The sequence below is a fragment of the Balaenoptera borealis genome (assembly GCF_965194805.1).
Source record: "Balaenoptera borealis genome assembly, chromosome: 1".
Lineage (NCBI taxonomy): Eukaryota > Metazoa > Chordata > Mammalia > Artiodactyla > Balaenopteridae > Balaenoptera > Balaenoptera borealis.
In genome coordinates this window covers 77,109,929-77,127,819 of record NC_138860.1, presented here as the reverse complement: position 1 = coordinate 77,127,819, position 17,891 = coordinate 77,109,929, and the positions used below count along the sequence as shown (strand labels likewise).

General features: G+C 52.2%; 2 protein-coding genes across 8 annotated transcripts in view; both read right to left on the bottom strand.

Annotated features, from left to right (window-relative positions):
• Nucleotides 1-326: 326 nt before the first annotated feature.
• ARHGAP30 (Rho GTPase activating protein 30) lies at nt 327-15,411 on the bottom strand. Of its 2 annotated transcripts, none has more exons than XM_082405141.1 (12): nt 14,389-15,411; nt 9,701-9,803; nt 7,775-7,919; nt 6,802-6,884; nt 6,523-6,630; nt 5,678-5,805; nt 5,021-5,192; nt 4,838-4,941; nt 4,682-4,759; nt 4,005-4,406; nt 2,799-3,064; nt 327-2,706 (listed from the first exon to the last, which is right to left on the bottom strand). In XM_082405141.1, the coding sequence occupies exons 1-12, from the start codon at nt 14,483-14,485 to the stop codon at nt 1,087-1,089; spliced, it is 3,306 nt and encodes a 1,101-aa protein (XP_082261267.1). In that variant the 5' UTR covers nt 14,486-15,411; the 3' UTR covers nt 327-1,086. The 2 variants fall into 2 exon arrangements, with proteins under 2 accessions (XP_082261267.1, XP_082261268.1); XM_082405142.1 differs by having other exon boundaries at nt 2,970-3,064.
• Nucleotides 15,412-15,544: 133 nt separating this feature from the next.
• Nucleotides 15,545-17,891, bottom strand: part of NECTIN4 (nectin cell adhesion molecule 4) — a 16,924-nt gene continuing 14,577 nt past the window's right edge. For 3 of the 6 annotated variants that reach the window (XM_082405966.1, XM_082405967.1, XM_082405968.1), the window contains exons 8-9: nt 17,628-17,702; nt 15,545-17,294 (exon numbers count right to left, since the gene is read on the bottom strand). In XM_082405966.1, the coding sequence (XP_082262092.1) occupies nt 17,070-17,294; nt 17,628-17,702 (300 nt within the window). In that variant the 3' untranslated portion in view covers nt 15,545-17,069. Of the gene's footprint in view, nt 17,295-17,560; nt 17,703-17,891 lie in introns of all 6 variants that reach the window. The other 3 variants (XM_082405969.1, XM_082405970.1, XM_082405971.1) reach the window with 2 other exon arrangements.

The window sequence follows — 17,891 nt, the reverse complement described above, 5'->3', positions numbered from 1 at the left end:
GGTGGCGCAGTGGTTGAGAATCTGCCTGCTAATGCAGGGGACACGGGTTCGAGCCCTGGTCTGGGAAGATCCCACATGCCGCGGAGCAGCTGGGCCCGTGAGCCACAATTACTGAGCCTGCGCGTCTGGAGCCAGTGCTCCGCAACGAGAGGGGCCGCGATAGTGAGAGGCCCGCGCACCGCGATGAAGAGTGGCCCCCACTTGCCGCAACTAAAGCCCTCACACAGAAACGAAGACTCAACACAGCCAAAAGTAAATATAAAAATAAATAAATAAATAAAATATTAAAAAAAAAAAAAAAAAAAGAATAATGAGACACCACACTATTTATGTGTAAAAATACAACGTTTATTCTGAGACATCGCCCCTCGGGACGTGTGGCCCCAGCCTGTCAGGAGAAGCAGTCCCAGGGCCTGAGTGACGCCATTCCCCTTCCCTAAAATAGGAAGTTATTCCAAAGGAGAAAGGAGAGGCCAGAGAGATCTATACAAGACCTCTCTTCCTTGAGACGCAGGGAGGCAGAGGGTGGGGGAGCTGGGAAGGGAGCCAGTCCCTCCAACAAATACTCCGTATTCAAAGAGTTTCCTGCACATTTTCCTCCTAATCTGGAGTTAAGAGGAGCAAGAGGTGTCCCAGGGCCCAAGAGTAGAACAAGGCTGGGTAACTCTAGAAGTGTTTGTATGTAACAGGCTCTGATCTAGCCCTGACCCCTGCCTCTGCTCTGGACTTCCATGAAGAGAGGTTCATTGCCTAAGAGGGCAGGAACTTGGCTGGCGTTCTGCCTTCATTCTTCACGTTGAGAAACCGTTAAGTTTGCCTCCTACTCTTTGTTCCCTTTGGCCAATGACCCCACTCTCTGGGAACAGGATCTTGGTGACTTTCTCTGGAATCTCCTAAGGGATAAGTGCTTTGTGTCTGAGACAACCTCAGGTAAACGGACCAAGACGTGCCTCCCACAGTCATGAAGAGAAGCTGGAGGGCCAAAACCTATAAAGTTGGGCACTAAAGCTGCTCAGGCTGCCGAAGAGACAGCGGAGAGACCCTGGAGACAGCTACTGTCCCCTCTGCCCAGTGCTCTGGCCCTAATCACAGTGCCTCACCTTTCCCAGAGTTAGCCTGTGTTTCAAATGCATACGATCGGCGCTGGGGGGACGTAACGGGCTCAGGGAGCTGGGGTTCTCTCGGGGGCAGACTAAACCGACTCCGGGGTCCAGACCCTTCTGTGCCTTCAGCCGGGAGCTCCAGACAGCTAAGGGGCCGAGGACAATAGGCAGGGATCATGCTATAGGGGGAGGTTTTGGGGATGAGGCTGTAGTCCCCAGCCCCGGTACAGGTCTGGGTCCGCCGAACCGCCTGAGCTTCAGTCCTCTGGCGGTCCCGGGCCAGGGCCACAGCAGCATCAAAGGAAAGACTGCCCCCATTCCTCCAAGAGGAGCGGGAGGCTCGGGACCCCCAGGCCCATTCCCCAGGAGTTCCATCAAGCCGGCCAGGCCTTGGGCATGGGTTTGCTGGTGCCACGTGGATCTTGCCACACATTGCACTGGGCATCTTGGCAAACTGTGGTTTGGGGGGCACCACAGGCACAGAGCGGACCTGTTGGACCTGAACCAGGGTGGAAGCCAGGCGCATGCTCACACCACCAGCTGAGCCGAGGGGACTGGGCTGCCCCTCAGGATCCATCTCCTCTGGCCGGCGTGGCTGTGGGGCTGCCTGTTCTGTCTCAGAGGACTGGGCATTGCCCTCTTTGGCACTGTCAACCTCCAGGGACTCTACAGGTGACACTTCAGGGAGGGAGCCCTCTTCTAAATGGTCACCTCCAGCCCTCTGGTCTCCCTCAGCTTCTCCGTCTCCACACTCCCGTTCCTTGCTGACCTCCCCTGCTCCTCCTTCAGCTGCTTCTTCTGGGACTCTGCTATCTTCACCATCTCCTTGGTCTTCTCTTGCCTCTTGGTTCTCATCCCCCCCCTGCCCTTTGACCTCATCTTCTCTGCCTCCTTCAGCCTCTTGTTTGTGTACAACTTCCCAGCTCTCTTCAGCAGTTTGGTTTTCCTGGGCCCCATCCTCTGGGTCCCTCCCGGCTTCTCCCTGGGCTTCATCTCCTTCCTCAGCCTCTTCTTCTCGCTCAGTCTTTCTTTCCTTCCCCTGGTCTTTACCCTGCTCCCCTCCTGTTTCCTCCACACCCTTAGCTTCCTCCATACTCTCATCCTCCTGCTGACCTTTGGACTCCTCTCCCTTGGCCTCTGTCTCCTCTCTCTCTTCCCCGCACCTTTCGCTCAAACTGTCAATCACCTTTTGGCTTCCCTCAGCCTCCACTCCGTCCTCACTGGCCTCTGCACCCTCCACTTCACTCTCTGGGCTCCCCTCAGCCTCCTCCCTGATGTCCCCTCTACTTCCAGGCTCAGCCTCCTTGTCCTCCTCAACTTCCCAGAACACCTGTTCTCCCGCAGCCTGTCCTGGAGCCTCCTGTCTTCCAGACCCTGTTCCGTTTTCCTCTAGACTGCCTGAACCCTCCCAGGTCGGGAGTTCGGGCCCCAAAAGGGGACTTAGGTCATCATAGGCGCTCAGGAAGACTTCCTCCCCACTTTCCTCCTCTGCTTCAGGCCTGGAGCCAGGAGGGTCCAGGGAACAGCAGCTGGGAGCCAGGACAAACTGCGCCTCATCCAGAGACAGGTCATCCAGGGGTGGCTCCACAGAGAACTCCTCCACCTGTAAGCACAGCATCGTGGCTCAGGACCAGGTGGCCCTGTCCACCCTCTGGATTCCTTAGCACCCCCAAACCCAGCACAGCGCCTCCTTACCTGAGGCCCAACTCCCAGGAGCTCCTCCAGGTAGCCCATCCCAGGGTCGTCCTCCCCAGGGGAGAAGGCTGCTCCTGATGGTCCTGCCTTGGCCACCTCCCCATCCACCACCCCCACCCACTCGGCCTCTGAGCTGCTTGAGTCCTCTAGGAAGGAGAAGGAATCCTGCACCTCCTGGGACAGGCAGTCCTCCAGGGCAGGGGTCATGTCCGCTGGGCCTGAGTCAGCCAGGGGACCTGGGGCTGGACTTGCCTCCAACTTCTCATCTGTTGGGAGAAAGGTAGTCCCAGGAATACAAAGGTCAAGACCAGCCCTGACCCTTTCCAATGTGAGTCTTCCTAGCATTGCTACAGTATGGGCCCAACATTCCCAGCATAGATACTCCATGTGGCCGATCCTCTCAGACCAATATCCCTAACTATTGGCTTATAGCCACCTTTATTGAGCTCCTACCAGGTGCCAAGCACTGTGCTATACATTTTATAACACATTATCTTATTTTCTCCATAAAACAACCCTATAATGTAGGGTATTTATCCCCATTTTATACATGAGGAAAGTGAGACTCAGAGAGAATTGTCCACAGTCACACAAACAATGAGTGGCACAGCCAAAATCTGAATCCAAGACTACTTAACTCTATAGCCCTTATCCTTACCCAGTACCCAGTGCTGCCTCAGTACTTCTCATTATTGACACTTCAGCAACTGGAATCAGAGCAAAGATCAGATCCCAGCTCTGCCACCTCCTACCAAATTGCTTAACCTAAGTCTCAGGTTCCACTGCTGTAATATAAGGATAACAACAATACCTGTGTCAACATTATGAGAAAATGAAATGAGCTAATGCCTTCAAAGTCCTTAACAAAGCACATCATAAACTCTCGACAAATGTTAGCTATTAATATTAATATTATTATTATTACCATCATCTATGATATATTCCCACTTTGTACTTAGTAATCCCTGCTGTATATATCTGACACAGATCCCCATTCTTGGGTATATCAGTGATCTAAGGCTGCCAGAGATCCTCTCTGCAAGAATTTCACACAACCTGATAATATTACTGGACTCCCCCAATCTTGAATCCGGGGAGGCTGCTAAAGATAACCACCCAAAGCCCAGAGCAGATTCCCCAGCATCGGAGCCTCAGCCTAGCGTTCTAGTCCCCTCTCCCAGCCCTGGGCAATCCTTGAATCCTCACCTGGGGGGCCAGGGCCAAGGCCAGGGCCAGAGCCAGGGCCAGAGGCAGGGCTTGGCCGGGGCTGTAGGGTGGGGTACTCAAGACCACGGGCAAACCCGGCCAAGGAGACGTTAGAGATGATGCCTGGGGATATGTTGAGCATAGAACTGATGTGTGGTGGGAGGTTGACATCATAGGGCTCCGAGATGTGGACGCCGGCACGGCGCTGTGCATGGCTGCTGCCCCCAGCACGGATTGCTGACCGCCCAGGTCGTGGTGTGCCGGGCTCAGAGCTCGTGCCACCCAGTGCCTCCGTCTCAGGCTCCTGTTCACCCTCTGCTGCGTCCACAGAATCATTCTCCAAGCTCGCCAGCAGCAGTGGGCCTGGCCGAGGACTGCTGCGTCCCACCAGCCCCTCTGGCTCTGTGGAGGAGAGAGAGGTAGGCAACAGCCTCTGCAAGGGGACTGGACACCTCAGAAAGGCTCTGGAGAGTGCCCTCTGTTTTCTCTAGCCTGGAAGACACCAGGCCCAGCTTCCCTTAGCCGCTACTGCAAACCTTACACAGCCAGCAGGTCAGAGGTCACCCCACCAACATCTACTTAGGAACCCCCTTCCCTCCCTGGAGGTACAGTCACTAGCCATCACTACCCGCGCCCCGCCCCGACACACACACACACGAGTGCACACCTGTACTCACCATCACTGACCCCAGCCACGGCACTCAGTGAGTCCATGCTCTTGGCTGGCCGCAGACACCCCTTATCAGATTTGTCCTCTGCAAGACAGGGACGTGCGTAGAGCCAGGGCCTGGCACACCCTCAGCAGAGCTCCCCCTACATCTCCCCAGACTTACCCCTGTCCTCAGCCCCCCGTGGAAGTTTACGCTTGGTCTCATGGCCAGAACGACCCAGATTGAAGATGGATCTCCACTTCCTGACCTTCAAAGACCCCTTCCTCCTGGAGGGGATGGAGAAATCACTGCAATTGGAGCCTGGTGGCCAGTGCAGGGGAGGAGGGCCCAGGAAGAAGGCCTTACTTGTGCTCTGCAATCTCTATGATAGTGTGATAAGGCCGCATCTGTGGGGGTCCATCACCAGCCTGCAGGATGCTAGGCAGGTGGTAGGGCAGGGATCGAGGCATAAGGTCCTCGGGGCTGCCTGACACCCGGACCCCTGGAAGTGATCGCCATCCACTTTCCACCTCACCACCTAGGAAAAGAAGAGGAATTGGCCAGCCAGGAACAGCGAGAGGGCTATGGGTACCGAGCTCCTCACTGCACCCTCCCACTCACCAACTACCATGCTAGGGATATACCTGGAGGCAGACCCTCTGTGTCTAACTCCTCAAGAGGGAGTCCTCAGGGCCAAAGGGAGCCAGGAGATCCCAGGACATTGGCCCAGCGGGCCGGGGGTGGGAATGATCCTTCACTAGCCTTGAGAACCAGGATGGATGGTGATTAAGAGGTCAAGTTATACCCTGGACGGAGAGCAGAAGAGGCCTACTCAAGTCCTGACTGCACCATTCTCTCTGCAGGGTCTTCTCCATGTGACCATAAGCAACAACATTTTATGAGACCCAGTTCTGTCATCTGCAAAGCAGGGAGACTGAACTAGATGATCTTGGAGGCTCTCTATAACTCTGACATGACTCCCAGACAGAGAGTGGTGATTTGGTGAGTTGGAAGGACACTGACCAGAGAGAGCCGCACCCTCAAAGAGCTGGTCCACATGTGTGAGGATGAACTCGACGACAATGGACTGCACCCGCACCTCCATGAAGGCTGCTGTCCCATTGAAGCCTGAGGCCTCTATGTCCTTAGACCTGTGGAGGTGTGGAGTTATTCTCCCCCAGCCCCACCACACTTCCCCATTCGAATTCTCCCTAAAAATATCTTATACCCTTTCCCCTGAATGCCATTAACCCCATCTCCACCTCTTAATCTACATGCATGATTCAAGTCTCAAATGGCCACTTCCTCCAGGAAGCCTTCTTGGACACCCTCCTCAGGATTAATCTCTACCTCCTCTGCACACCAGGGTGCCTTGTGTATAACGAATCTCAGGACTTCTCATAGTCTGCCTTGCACCACAGGGAGTGACATGCAGCCCACTTCTCCAAGACATTTGCTCAACAAACGTTTGACAAGGATCCCCCCCACCCCTTCCTGCTCCAGTCCCTGAGCTAAGTGATGCAGTGTAAGATAACACAAAGGTCTGGGAATTTCCTGGCAGTCCAGTGGTTAGGACTCCGTCCTTCCACTGCAGGGGGCACGGGTTCGATCTTTGGTCAGGGAACTAAGATCCCGCATGCCACTCAGTGTGGACAAAAAAGAAAGCACAAAGGCTCTGTCCTTAGGGACTTTACTCAAGCTCAGAGAAGGGGCTCACGTGGGTGAGCTCCATCGCACTCAATGTGATCCTGAAACTTCCTGTTCTCACTGGGTGAGACCCCTCTCCAGTGCACCCACACAACCACACCCCATCCTCGAGCAGCTTCCCAGGGGCTAGGCTCTGCCAGGATCCCCACACACGCACCCACCTCAGCAGGTTGGGGGCCCACACGATGGCCAGGTTGCGGGCGTGCATGTTGGTCTGGGCACTCAATGAGGCCATGTGCACCAAGTGCCGCATGAGGAACTCCAGGGTCCTGCAGAAAGGGGGCGTCATGGGGTAGAGCTCACAAAGGGAGCACTCAGGCAGAGGCAGGATTGAGGTGTGGGAGCAGGAAGAGAAGTGACAAGTCAAGGCCCCAGGTGGAGAGAGAGGCTGGGCTGAGTGGGGTAAGTCGGGACTCTGGGTGGGAAGGAGCCCCACACACCTGTAGTTTGGGACAGGGAGTTCTCGAAGCACCTCTAGGATCTTGACCAAGCGCTCAGGTTCCAGTTGCACTGCCACAGCCTCCTGGTTGAAATCAAGGAGCAGGAGTCAGTGACCCAGCGCTGCCCCTGCTTCCTCCCCAGAGTTCTGAGCCAAACTCTCCGAAACAGTCTGTGCTGTACTCCACTCCATCCCCCAGGTTGAATCTTCGAAGCACACTGACGTAGAATTTGGGTCCCACAGGACCTGCCGATGAATCTTGGCTATGCCACTTAATAGCTTTGTGACCTTGAGCCACTCACTGCCACTCTCTGCCTTCGCATCCTCATCAGTAGTGCTCTGGTTCTGGAACACATCAGGTTCCACCCTGTGGGTGCCCCAGGGGCCATGGAGTTGATTTCAAGGTGTCTAGGAAGGCCCATGCCCACCCATTCTGTCCTGTAAGGGCTGAATGGCATGCCCTGATATTCAGGGTCTCTAAGTGATGTCACGCTCAATAAAATGCAACTTAATTTAAAAGTGTTACTCAATTCAAGAGAGCGCTTTTGTCATGTATTTTCTTTTTCAAAAGATGTTGAACACACGATCACAGTTCATGGAAGGGCACGCTTGAAAAAATCATTGACTTCCTAAAAGGGTTCTCATTCCCTTAAATGTAGGGAAGCTCCGGTCTAGGTGATTTCCAAGGGCTTTCCAGCTTCTGCTCTCTGTCTGACCTCTCCTCTCCCCCAATCTCACCCTGCACTGTGTGCACTTTGCAGGGAAAGGAGGAACAATGAAGAGCAGAGGGACAGGGGAGGGCAGAGGTAGCAGGGTTACGAGACTTGTAAGGGAGGGGTCTTTTCATTTTCATGTGGTCTCTGTCATGCAGGATCCCTAGAACTCGGTCTGGCATTGGACACATCTGGGATGCCAAAACCACAGAGGTCACCCTCAGCCTTCTCTTCCCCCCACCCCGCTGTCACTCAACTCACAGCAAACTTGTCATAGAGCCGGTAAGTGAGCAGGGGGTCTGGTAGCTCTCTGAAATAGGCCTTGCACAGGGAGGAGACGCAGTGAATGTCCTGAAGGTAAACATCTCGCCGCAGGTCTGGCTTCCGCTCAGCCTCAAACTCCTGCCTGGGGAGGTGCAGAGTGGTCAGGAGTGGTGACGGTCTGGGGAGATGGAGGGACCCTCACCTACATTAAATCTATGATTTGAGGGACCCTCACCTAGGGAGAGCTGTAGAGATGAGCTCCAGGCAGGGTCAAGGGTCAACATGTATGAATCTTGGAAGGAAGAGGTTGGGGCGTGTGTATACGTGAGGCAGCAAGTATAAGGCGTTGTGTCTGTCAACGTGCAGAGTGGATGTTGAGATGGGTAAGTGGATAGGTGAATGGATCTATGCATGAACAAGGGTACATATCAGGATGTAGAGTCGGTGTGAGTAGCAATGTAGGGGCATGTAGGAGTCGGTAGAAGTGGGGGAATGAGCCTAAATGTGTGTTTCTGGGTATGTGTAAAGATGGAGCAGTGTAACTCTCAGAAGGGAACATAAGTGTAAATCTTCATGACCTTGGATTAGGCAACAGTTTCTTGGATATGACACACCAAAAGCACATGCAACCAAAGGAAAAAAATAGATCAATTTAACATCAAAATTACAAACTGTTGTGTACCAAAAGACCCTATCAAGGAAATGAAGACAACCCACAGAATGGGAGAACATATTTGCAAATCATAGAGTTAATAAGTGTCTAATATCCAGAATACATAAAGAACTGTTACAACTCAAAAGACACAAATAACCTAATTTTTAAATGAGCAGAGATTTGAATAGACATTTCTCCAAAGATACACAAATGGCTAATAAGCACATAGAAGGTGTTCGACATGATTAGGTATTAGGGAAATGCAAATACAGATGAAATATCACTTCACACACATTAGGGTGGTTATAATCAAAAAGACACACAGTAACAAGTGTTGGCTGGGATGTGGAGAAATTGGAACCCTCATACATTGCTGGTAGGAATGTAAAATGATGCAACTCCTATAGAAAACAGTTTGGCAGTTTCTTAAAAAGTTAGACATAGAGTTACCATACGACCCAGAAGTTCCACTCTTAGGTATATACTCAAGAGAACTGAAACCATATGGCCACACAAATACTTGTACACAAATGTTTATAGCAGCATTAATCATAACAGCCGAAAGGTGGAAACAACCCAAATAGCCATCAACTGATGAATGGGTAGACAAATGTGATAATGCCACACAATGGAATACTATTCAGCCATAAAAAGAAATGAAGTACTGGTACATGCAACAATATGCACGAACCCTGAAAACATGCTAAGTAAAAAAAGCCAGACACAGAAATTTACAATTATATGATTCCGCTTATGTGAAATGTCCAGAATAGGCAACTCCATAGAGACAGAAAGTAGACTAGCGGTTGCCAGGGGCTGGGGGAGAAGGACAATGTGGAGTGACTGCTAAGGGGTACAGGGTTTCTTTTGAGGTTGATGAAATGCTCTGGAATTAGACAGCGGTGGTTGCACAACCTTGTAAATGTACTAAAAACCACTGAATTACACATTTTTTTTGAATTATACATTTTTAAATGGTGAATTTTATGGCATGTGAATTATATCTAAATTTGTTTTTAAAGCTGGGTGGGTGCATGTGGGAGGGGAGGTGTGTGTGTGTGTGTGGGTACATGCGTGTGCACACACACATGCATGCATGCAGGCTAGCCTGTGGGGAGTGTGGGGCATGGTATCAACCTTTCCCGAGGAGACTAGAGCTCCTCCCTTGGACAGTATCTATCATTTATGTTTCCTTCTCCCCAAATCCCCTCACCCCTATGGTTCCTGGCCTCCTGGCCACAGAGCCCTCCCCTCACTGCCTGACTCACCGGAGCTTCTGGATGTTGGAAGAGACCCCTGAGAGGCGGTAGATCCCATCCACCACTCCATACTCCTCCACAAACTCTGCACAGCTCCTTAGCACCTGGGGCACTGGGAACACAGATGGGGCAGAGAAAGAGAAATCAGAAGGTCTGGGAGGTCAGAGACTACAGGGGGTCTGAGAAATGGATGTGTCAGGGAAGGGGGCTTGGGAAGACTGAAGGCAAAGCTCGTGGAATAAAAACTTGTCAGAAAGATTCTTGCAGGACATCAGGTCCACCCTGCCAACCCGTTACAATCTCTCTGCCCATTGGGTCTAGCGTCTCGGCATAAACTCCCCCAGTAAGGGGGAGCTCACTGCCTCCCCAGACTGCCCATTTCTGTTAGAAAGTTCTGCCTTTGTTGACCTGAAATTCTCTCTCTCTGTAATTACTAGTTGCTATTACAGAAATTTTAAAGGGACAGCGATGTGATTGCAAGAGGACTCAGGGTGAAGGACTGGTCTCGAAAGCGCGTTTATGTAACACTTTACATAAGATAAAGGAACGTTAGCTCTTGCAACCAAAATGGAACAGAGCTGATGGGCATTATTGTGAAGCACCTCTTCTGGCGAGCGAATGCATGGATCTTAGATCTGCCATAGGAAGGTACATGAAATTGTGACAGACCTTCAGACAGGTCAGTTCAGGAGAGAAACAACTATATGCCAAGCACTATGCATTAGACATGAAAACTGAGGATCGTAGAAGTAATGAGTGTGCAGTATCACCCAGCTAGAGCCAGCACTCAAATCCAAGAGTGCAAAAAGTTGTATTCTCTCTCCCTTCTTCGGAGCCCTTCCCAGTTACTAGACTGTAAGCTCCTTAAGGACAAGATCTAAGTGTGACCCATCCTGCTGTTCCTCATCTTATTTGTCATGGTGTCTCAGTTGTGGGAAATCCTCAGAAACCGTGTGTTGAATCTCATCTCCACAAGGCCACATAGTTATCTCTCTAAAGCACTTCCATGCTTTACTTCTTTTTTTTTTAAAGCACTTCCATGCTTTAAATCCTTTCTACGTACACACTCTGCTCCACCCCAATCTTCAATGCTTAACTTACAAACACAGAATAAAATAGAAGCTCCTCAACATGGTATACTGTATAAGACCTTTCACAAACCAGGTCCAGCTGCCATTCCAGCCTTAGCTCCAGACAGCTCCCCCAATAAATCCTATGATCCAGCACTTTCCTACTCCCTGAACAAGCCTTGGTACCATCACTCATGTTTTCCCTTGCCTGGAAATGCCCTCCTCTCTGTCTCTGCCTGGTGAGCCCCTATGCATTCCTCAAAACACACTTCAGACATCACTTCCAATTCTGAACCCTTCGCTTACATCCGTATTATACTTCCCAAGGTCCTTTGTTTATATCTGTACATAGTACTTATTGTACTTTGTTATGATTTGTATATTTTGTATCTATACCTTCTGACAAATAGTAACATCCTCCCCAGCGTCTAGTACAGTGTTGAAACAGAGCAGGTGCTCAAAAGATGCTTATTAAATTACTCAGTGAATTAGTCAATGAACTGGAGCTTTAATAGAGAATATTGCCTAAGACAAAACATTGAGTCCAATTAACTGAGACCCACCAGAGAAATTCCTGTCATGTGTTAGTGTCAGAAAAAGCTGTGCTTCTCCTAAGCCACCTATTTTTTTCTTATGGGCTTTATGAATTTCATACCTGATTATGTTTACCTCTTAAACTACCAGGAAGCTCAGAGCCCATATCTTGGAACCATATAGAACCAGCTGAAATGCATTTCTAGGTACTGATCTTACCCTTCCTGTTTTCCCTTCAACTCAATTCCTTCAGTCATTTATTCTTTTTGTAAAGTTTTGGGTTTTGCAAGTCATCCATCTCAAGCTCTTTGTGGAATTAAGTAAGTTAGAAATACAGATTGAAGAAAATCAATAAATCCATCAAACACTATTTTAAACCCTCTTTATGTGACCTGGGGTCCACACCCTTTACCCTCCTGCACCCCAGAGCCAGGATTTGGGTGAGACAAGGAAAGCATCAAGGCTGCAAAATTTAAGCACTCACTCTTAGGGTTGTGCAAGTGCCAACTGTGCACATGCACGATCTTGAGAGTGAATGCCTCCTTAAGAAAGAAGCACCTAGGACTTCACTTGCCTGGCCCTGAGTGTGAGAGTTTCCTTACATTTTGCACCCTAGTCACCTCTCTTGCCTCACCTTAGTCCTGGCTCTACAGTTCACCATCCATCCCTTCAGGACCTCTGCCCATTTGCCAGGGTCCCCTGATCTCAGGTTCCCAGCACTGAATGAAGAGATGAGGCAGACCCTCCTGGTTCAAGCTGTTGCTCTACTCTTGGGTGAATAATGCTACCCCAACTCTTTCGGCCATCACTCTGTTGACTCATAAATAGTTCGCTGTCACCTAAACCCCAGGTTGTTTTCACAGTAACTGCAATCAGTCCAGGTCTTCTCCATTCCATCCTTCTCTGTTGATTTTGAGTCTCCACAGGAGGCCTTTGAAGAAGGCATGCCTTTAAAGAAGGCATTTGAGAGCCTAAGGAGTCAGAGCCATAGAGGAAATGGGTCAAGGAGATGGGAGAAGAGATAATAGGATCAGAGGGATGGAGGAGTCAAGGAGACAGAGATAAGAGAAATGGGGTCAGAGGTAAAAGTTAGAGACATCGCTGGGGTGGTAGAGTCAAAGGGTGGGTCAGGGAGGAGGGCCTGAAGCTTAGGAAACTGGAGAATTGGAAACCTGAACAAGATCTCAAAGAGATAAATATTAGGAAAAGGAAGAACTCAATTCATATAAGGGCTCAGGGAGGAAGAGACTCACCTAGGGCAAAGAGCTGGGAGAGGGTGCTGAGATGGAGCGAAGCTGCAAGGATGGGGGAAACCAAGATAATCAGGGAGGATAAGTTAACCACAAACACAGCTCTCCTGGCCTGGGCTTTCATTTTTGCTGGATCTTGGCTTAAAGAGAGAAGCCATCACTGGCCTCTCTCTGTCCTTCCACTTTCCACCTGTCTATGCTAGGAGGAGCTGGGAGAAGGGGAGACGGCTGCCACTGCTGCTCTGGTGCCCAAGATACTCCTCCCCCCTTGGACTCAGGTGAGGTTCTGGTGAAGGGCAGGAGGTGCTTGGCTCTCTCTCTCTCTGGGATTCACTAGGATCAGGACCCAGCAACCAGATGCCTATCCCTTCCGGAGAACATGTCCCTCACCTTCTGGGAATGCCGACAGAGGCCAGGAAGGGATACAGGAGTGGGATCTGGGCTGGCTGTGAGTTCAGTGTCTCAACATGAGGTTGGCAGGGGGTCCACAGGGAAGGACAGCACCAGGATGAGGAGGCTGAACTGAGGGTTTGCAGAGAACTGAAAGAACATCAGCCCCAATTAAATCATGTGGCCCTCACCCAAGAGCCATCATTCTCAAGAAGCATCCCTTGTAAAGGAGTCAACCCCACGCTGGCGGCTGGGCTGTGCCCTGTTAGAAAAGAAAGAAAGGCACAGAGAAGCCACTTCGGCTGTTTAACACCCTTCCTTGGGGCCTGGGCTTTCCCTTAACTGAGGTCAGTGGGATGGGGGCCTCTGGGGGAGGAGAAAAGGGGAAGGAGGTGTCTGTGGACACAGGGGCGGGGCTAAGAGCAGGAAATGAGCTGGGAACCACCATCACCCTCCCTCCACTGCAGGCGCACAGCCCAGAGCAGAGGACAAAGAGGAAATGACAGATTGGGGTGGAGGTGGGGGAGAAATCATGCCCTTCTTTGGGAGGAGGTCGAAGTACCAAAAAACAAGCTGGGCTGGGCAGTCAGGATACCTGCGTTCAATTCCAAATCAAATCAAGAAATGTTTTTGAGTGTCTACTCCACACCAAGCACAGCTGGGAGCCAGTGTTGTCCCTGGTCCTGGGCGTTTCCAAGCGCCCTCCAAGGTAACTCAGGGAGGATGCTTTCCACAGACAGTCCTCACTCCGACCCTCCTTTGTACCCACTACCCCCATCTTCACACCAGGCCTCAGGCCATCTCTCTTACGGTTCTGGTGTTCCCATTTTAGCAGCTTCTCCCCTCACCTTCCACTTTGAACCTGTTTCTCCTTTGCACAGAGAAAACCGGAGAATCAGAGAGACTGAGGGAGGGGACTATCCCCACCTTGCACCTGTGGCCCAGCAAGGCTGCAGAGGGATCAGAGCCCCATAACCTCGTCTCCTCCAACCAGGAAACACCCATCCTCCCCATGTGCCATCCTCAGGCTCTCCAGGGGCCCTTCTCCTGTCTTTTTTCATTCAGACCTAAGGACCATCCATGCCCCTTCAGCCACTCATCTCCTGACCCTGTCCCCTCAGCCTTCCTCTCCTGTCCCCCAGCTGTCATCTTCTCACCTCTGTTTCTTCTACCTCTCCTGGGTCTCCAGTCTCTCCCTCCTCTCCTCTCAGTGCTCCCTCGGTGCCCCCATTCTCATCACCAGTCTCTTCACCCCCAGGCAGTCACACAAGGCTCTTCGCTGAGCCACATTTCCTGCCCTGCCTGCTCATCAGCTTCCTGGGGGTGACCCCAAGCCACTGCCCCTTCTCCATGAGCTCCTGGAAGCTGCTTCTGTACCCTCAGCCCAGATCAGGCTGGAGAAGCTCCACGTCTCCCCCTCCACCCGACAGCAGCTCCGGGTTGGCCTCCTTACCCTCCTGGCCTGAGTGCTGCAGGTGCTCCTGCAAGTCACACCCAAACACCCGCTCCTTCGAGCTGCCCTTCTTCTTTCCTTTCTGCCGAGACTTCATGGCCGGAGCCCCAGGGCTCTGGCCCGGCCACCTCTGTCCCCTAAGACCTTTGCCCTACTAGTCCCCCATGGGATCCCAAGCCAGCCTCTGGGCTTGGCCTGGCCCCAGGGGGGCAGGGCTCGGAACTGGGGGTGGAGGGTGGCCTGGGCAACGGGCAGCAGCTCCTGCCTCTGGGGCCCCGGCCACACGGAAGTGGCTGTGGAAGAGGAAGCTGCCAGGACCCCGGCAAGAAGTTGTGTCTCGTGGCCGGGCCTGGCACTCGCCCTTCTCGCCCTGCTCAGCCCTGGGGGGCAGGAAGCTGTGCAGCTCCTTAAACCCGCTTCCTGTTAGAGCATCTTTGCAACCACAGAGCTGGGGTGGGGGAGGTAGCTGACATTCACATCCTCACCCATTGCTGGGCCTCCACTCATTGGTCAAGAGGAGGTGATGTCAGAGCCCTGGGGTGGGTGGTAGCGCCTGCGGCGTGAGCAGGTGACTGACACCCTTGGAGACCAGAATTCTGGGGTCTGAGGTGGAGACCCGAGACTTGCCTAGGAGCAGAGCAACACAGGGCTGTGCAAGGCATACCCAGGAGGGGGGATGCCCAGGCTTTGGCCCTGACTGGCCTGTAGTCTCAGTCAAGTCACATGACTTTGCTGAGCCTCAGTTTCAACACATATAAAAAAATGAAGAGAGTGGACTAAGATGATCTTTAAATCTTTCCAACTCTAACATTCTGTGGAACTCATTTGAATTTTGGGTTCTTTGACTGTAAAAAGTTTACACTGTTGTCTACTTTCCAGGCCTGTTGTAGTGAGACTCCGATACAATACAGGATATAAAATACTGCCAACTAAGGCACTGCCTGTCCTGGAAGGGCTTATAGTTCCACTGTCCGACCTCGACTCTCAGAGATGGCTGAAGGTCTTGTGGAGGCCATTTCTTTTCCCCCATCCCCCATATAGTTCCAGGCAAACTAACTCCTCCGCTACTTGGGACCACAAGGAGGATGGTGCTGAGACAGACAGCACTGAGGTTCAGGACTTACACAGTCCAGGGAGCAAGACAGGAACCAGAAAGAACAGGTTTTATCTGTTTATTTAAAAACAGAATATCTTTTTTATGTACAAATATGAACATATTTACACAAAATATACATACTAGAATTCCATATCTTCAGGTTCCACATCCAAAGTCCTGGGCTGGCTGGAGAGCAGGGGATGAGAGTCTCTCCTTTGGTCCAGAAATCCAGCAGAGTTCAGGCTGAGCAGGGTTTGGGCACTAAATCTAGATACTCTGGTTCAATGTATTTGGGTGGGGCAGGCAACAATGGACCTTATCTAATCCCAACCAGAGAAACTGCTGGAAGAACTCCTAGTAACCCTGAGACCCCTGGGGAAAAGGAGACATTCTTGCTCCCAGCAGCTCCTTCACCTCCCTTGGTCTATAATCACTATTCTCTCTCCCCTACACCACAACCAAACCAGGAGCCCTTGTCACCAAGTCCTAGCAGCACCCCTACCAAGGGATCACAAACAACTGTGGATACAACTAAGAAAACATGAGGCTAGGGGAAGAACTGAGGAACCGCTAGGGCCAAGGACCCTACCTACCCTCCCATAGCCAGTAACTGAGGGGCGCACAACCCTCCTTCAAACTCCATCAGCTCTTAGGCTCCCTCCCAAGAGCCTGCCTAGATTAAGATGCCTTAGATGGAGCACCTTTCAGAACCACAGGAATTAACCCCCCTGGCGTAGGACCTGAGCAAGGTCTAGCTTTGCTGAATTCTTGTGTAGGCTGATGTCACTTTAAGCAATCCTTGCAATAATAAATGTCCAGATGAATCAAAAGTTTTTAAAAAGTCTTTTCTCTTATTAACGCGTTTGGGGCAGTAGTCCTTAAAGAAGCTCCACTGTGCAGGTTTATTTACAGCAAATATGTACCTGCAGCAGGCCCAGAGGCCACCAGAGGGCGGAGGGTTTCTTCTGTAACAGTTTGAGCCTCTGGCTGACCCCTAGGCCCGCTGCTTTACACTTGCCCTGACAGCTCCCAAGTGGTGGGAGCCCGGCTCCCGCACTCAGGAGGCCAGATTCCAGCTCCAACTATGCCCGCACACCTGGACGTGGCCCACAGTCTCCACCTTCTGTCTCCAACCTCTGCATCATTAATACTGCTCTGGGGTCTGAGGAAGACACCTGCATTTTACAGGCAAAGGTCACACAGCCACACGACACACAAACCGCTCCCCCGTGGCGTTCCCCATGCAGCCACTGAACCCTGTGGCACACACACCACGGTTCACTTGGACTCTGACGTGACAACACAACGCACACCGTGGGCACAGTCAGCCCTCCGCGCACACACAGTGCACACTCAAACAAGCACAAATGCACGCACAGTGACCTGCACACGCTGTGGGAGGGACTCAACAAGCGGAGCCCTTCCATCATCCAACAGAAGGACTGGAGGAAAAGGTCGAGCAGTCAGTGGGGTGGGGAGCATCTTCCTCAGGAAATGAGGTGTGTAGGGAGGCTCCCCGGGGATGAGCTGAAACCTTCCATGTCAGCAGAGGGAGCCAGGCTTAGGGGACGGAGGCAAGCCTGGGTCAGACCAGGTGCCCCCGCCCATTGATGTAGATGCCATTGCCCGTGGGCTTGGCCCGCAGGGTCCCATTCTCCTGAACAAAATGGTTCATGGCCTGTTTGATGCCTTCATCCTGATCTTCCTCCTCCTCTGTCCGCCCAGAGCCTGGAGACAGCAGTTCAGTCTGTGTTTCGATCTCCCTCACTGTGGTCAGCGTGGAGTAACTGCGGCCCTCTGCCTCTTCGCTCTGGAGACCAAGGGCGGAGGGCAAGTCAGGAACCAAGGCGGGGCAGCCAGACGTGAGGGGGTCGGCTGGGGTATGCTGGGGTCAGAGGTCAGGCACAAGCAGGGGTTATGGTTGCTCAACGGCTCAGAGATGGGGGGGCCAGGAATGAATGTCAGGCCTGGGGAAGGGGAGACTAGGGAGCAAAGGCATAGCGGGGCGGGGAGGGGATGGGATGGGGCAGCGTGGGTCTGAGGTATCAGGGACTGGGAAAGGGGCAGCTGACGCACCCCATCGGGGACCCGGAGAGGGGCCTGAGGAGAGTGGTAGGGACGCCGGTGGGGCCGGGGGCCTCACCATCACAGAGCAGCTACTGTTGTCCTTGAGACTATCAGGGTGGCCCTCGGCTCTCAGCCCTACACTCTCCTCCGGCTGCAGGGCCCGGATATGGGGGAGGAGTCAGAACAGGGCTCAGCCTCTTGGCCTCTATCCTCCCCCCAGCCTCCCCCCCAATCACCTTTCCCCCAACCTGACCTGGCCGTTCTCTCCTCGATGCAAACATCCTCATTTCCCCCACCCCTACCCTCTTCCCACCCTAATCCCACCCTGAAACCAGTGCTG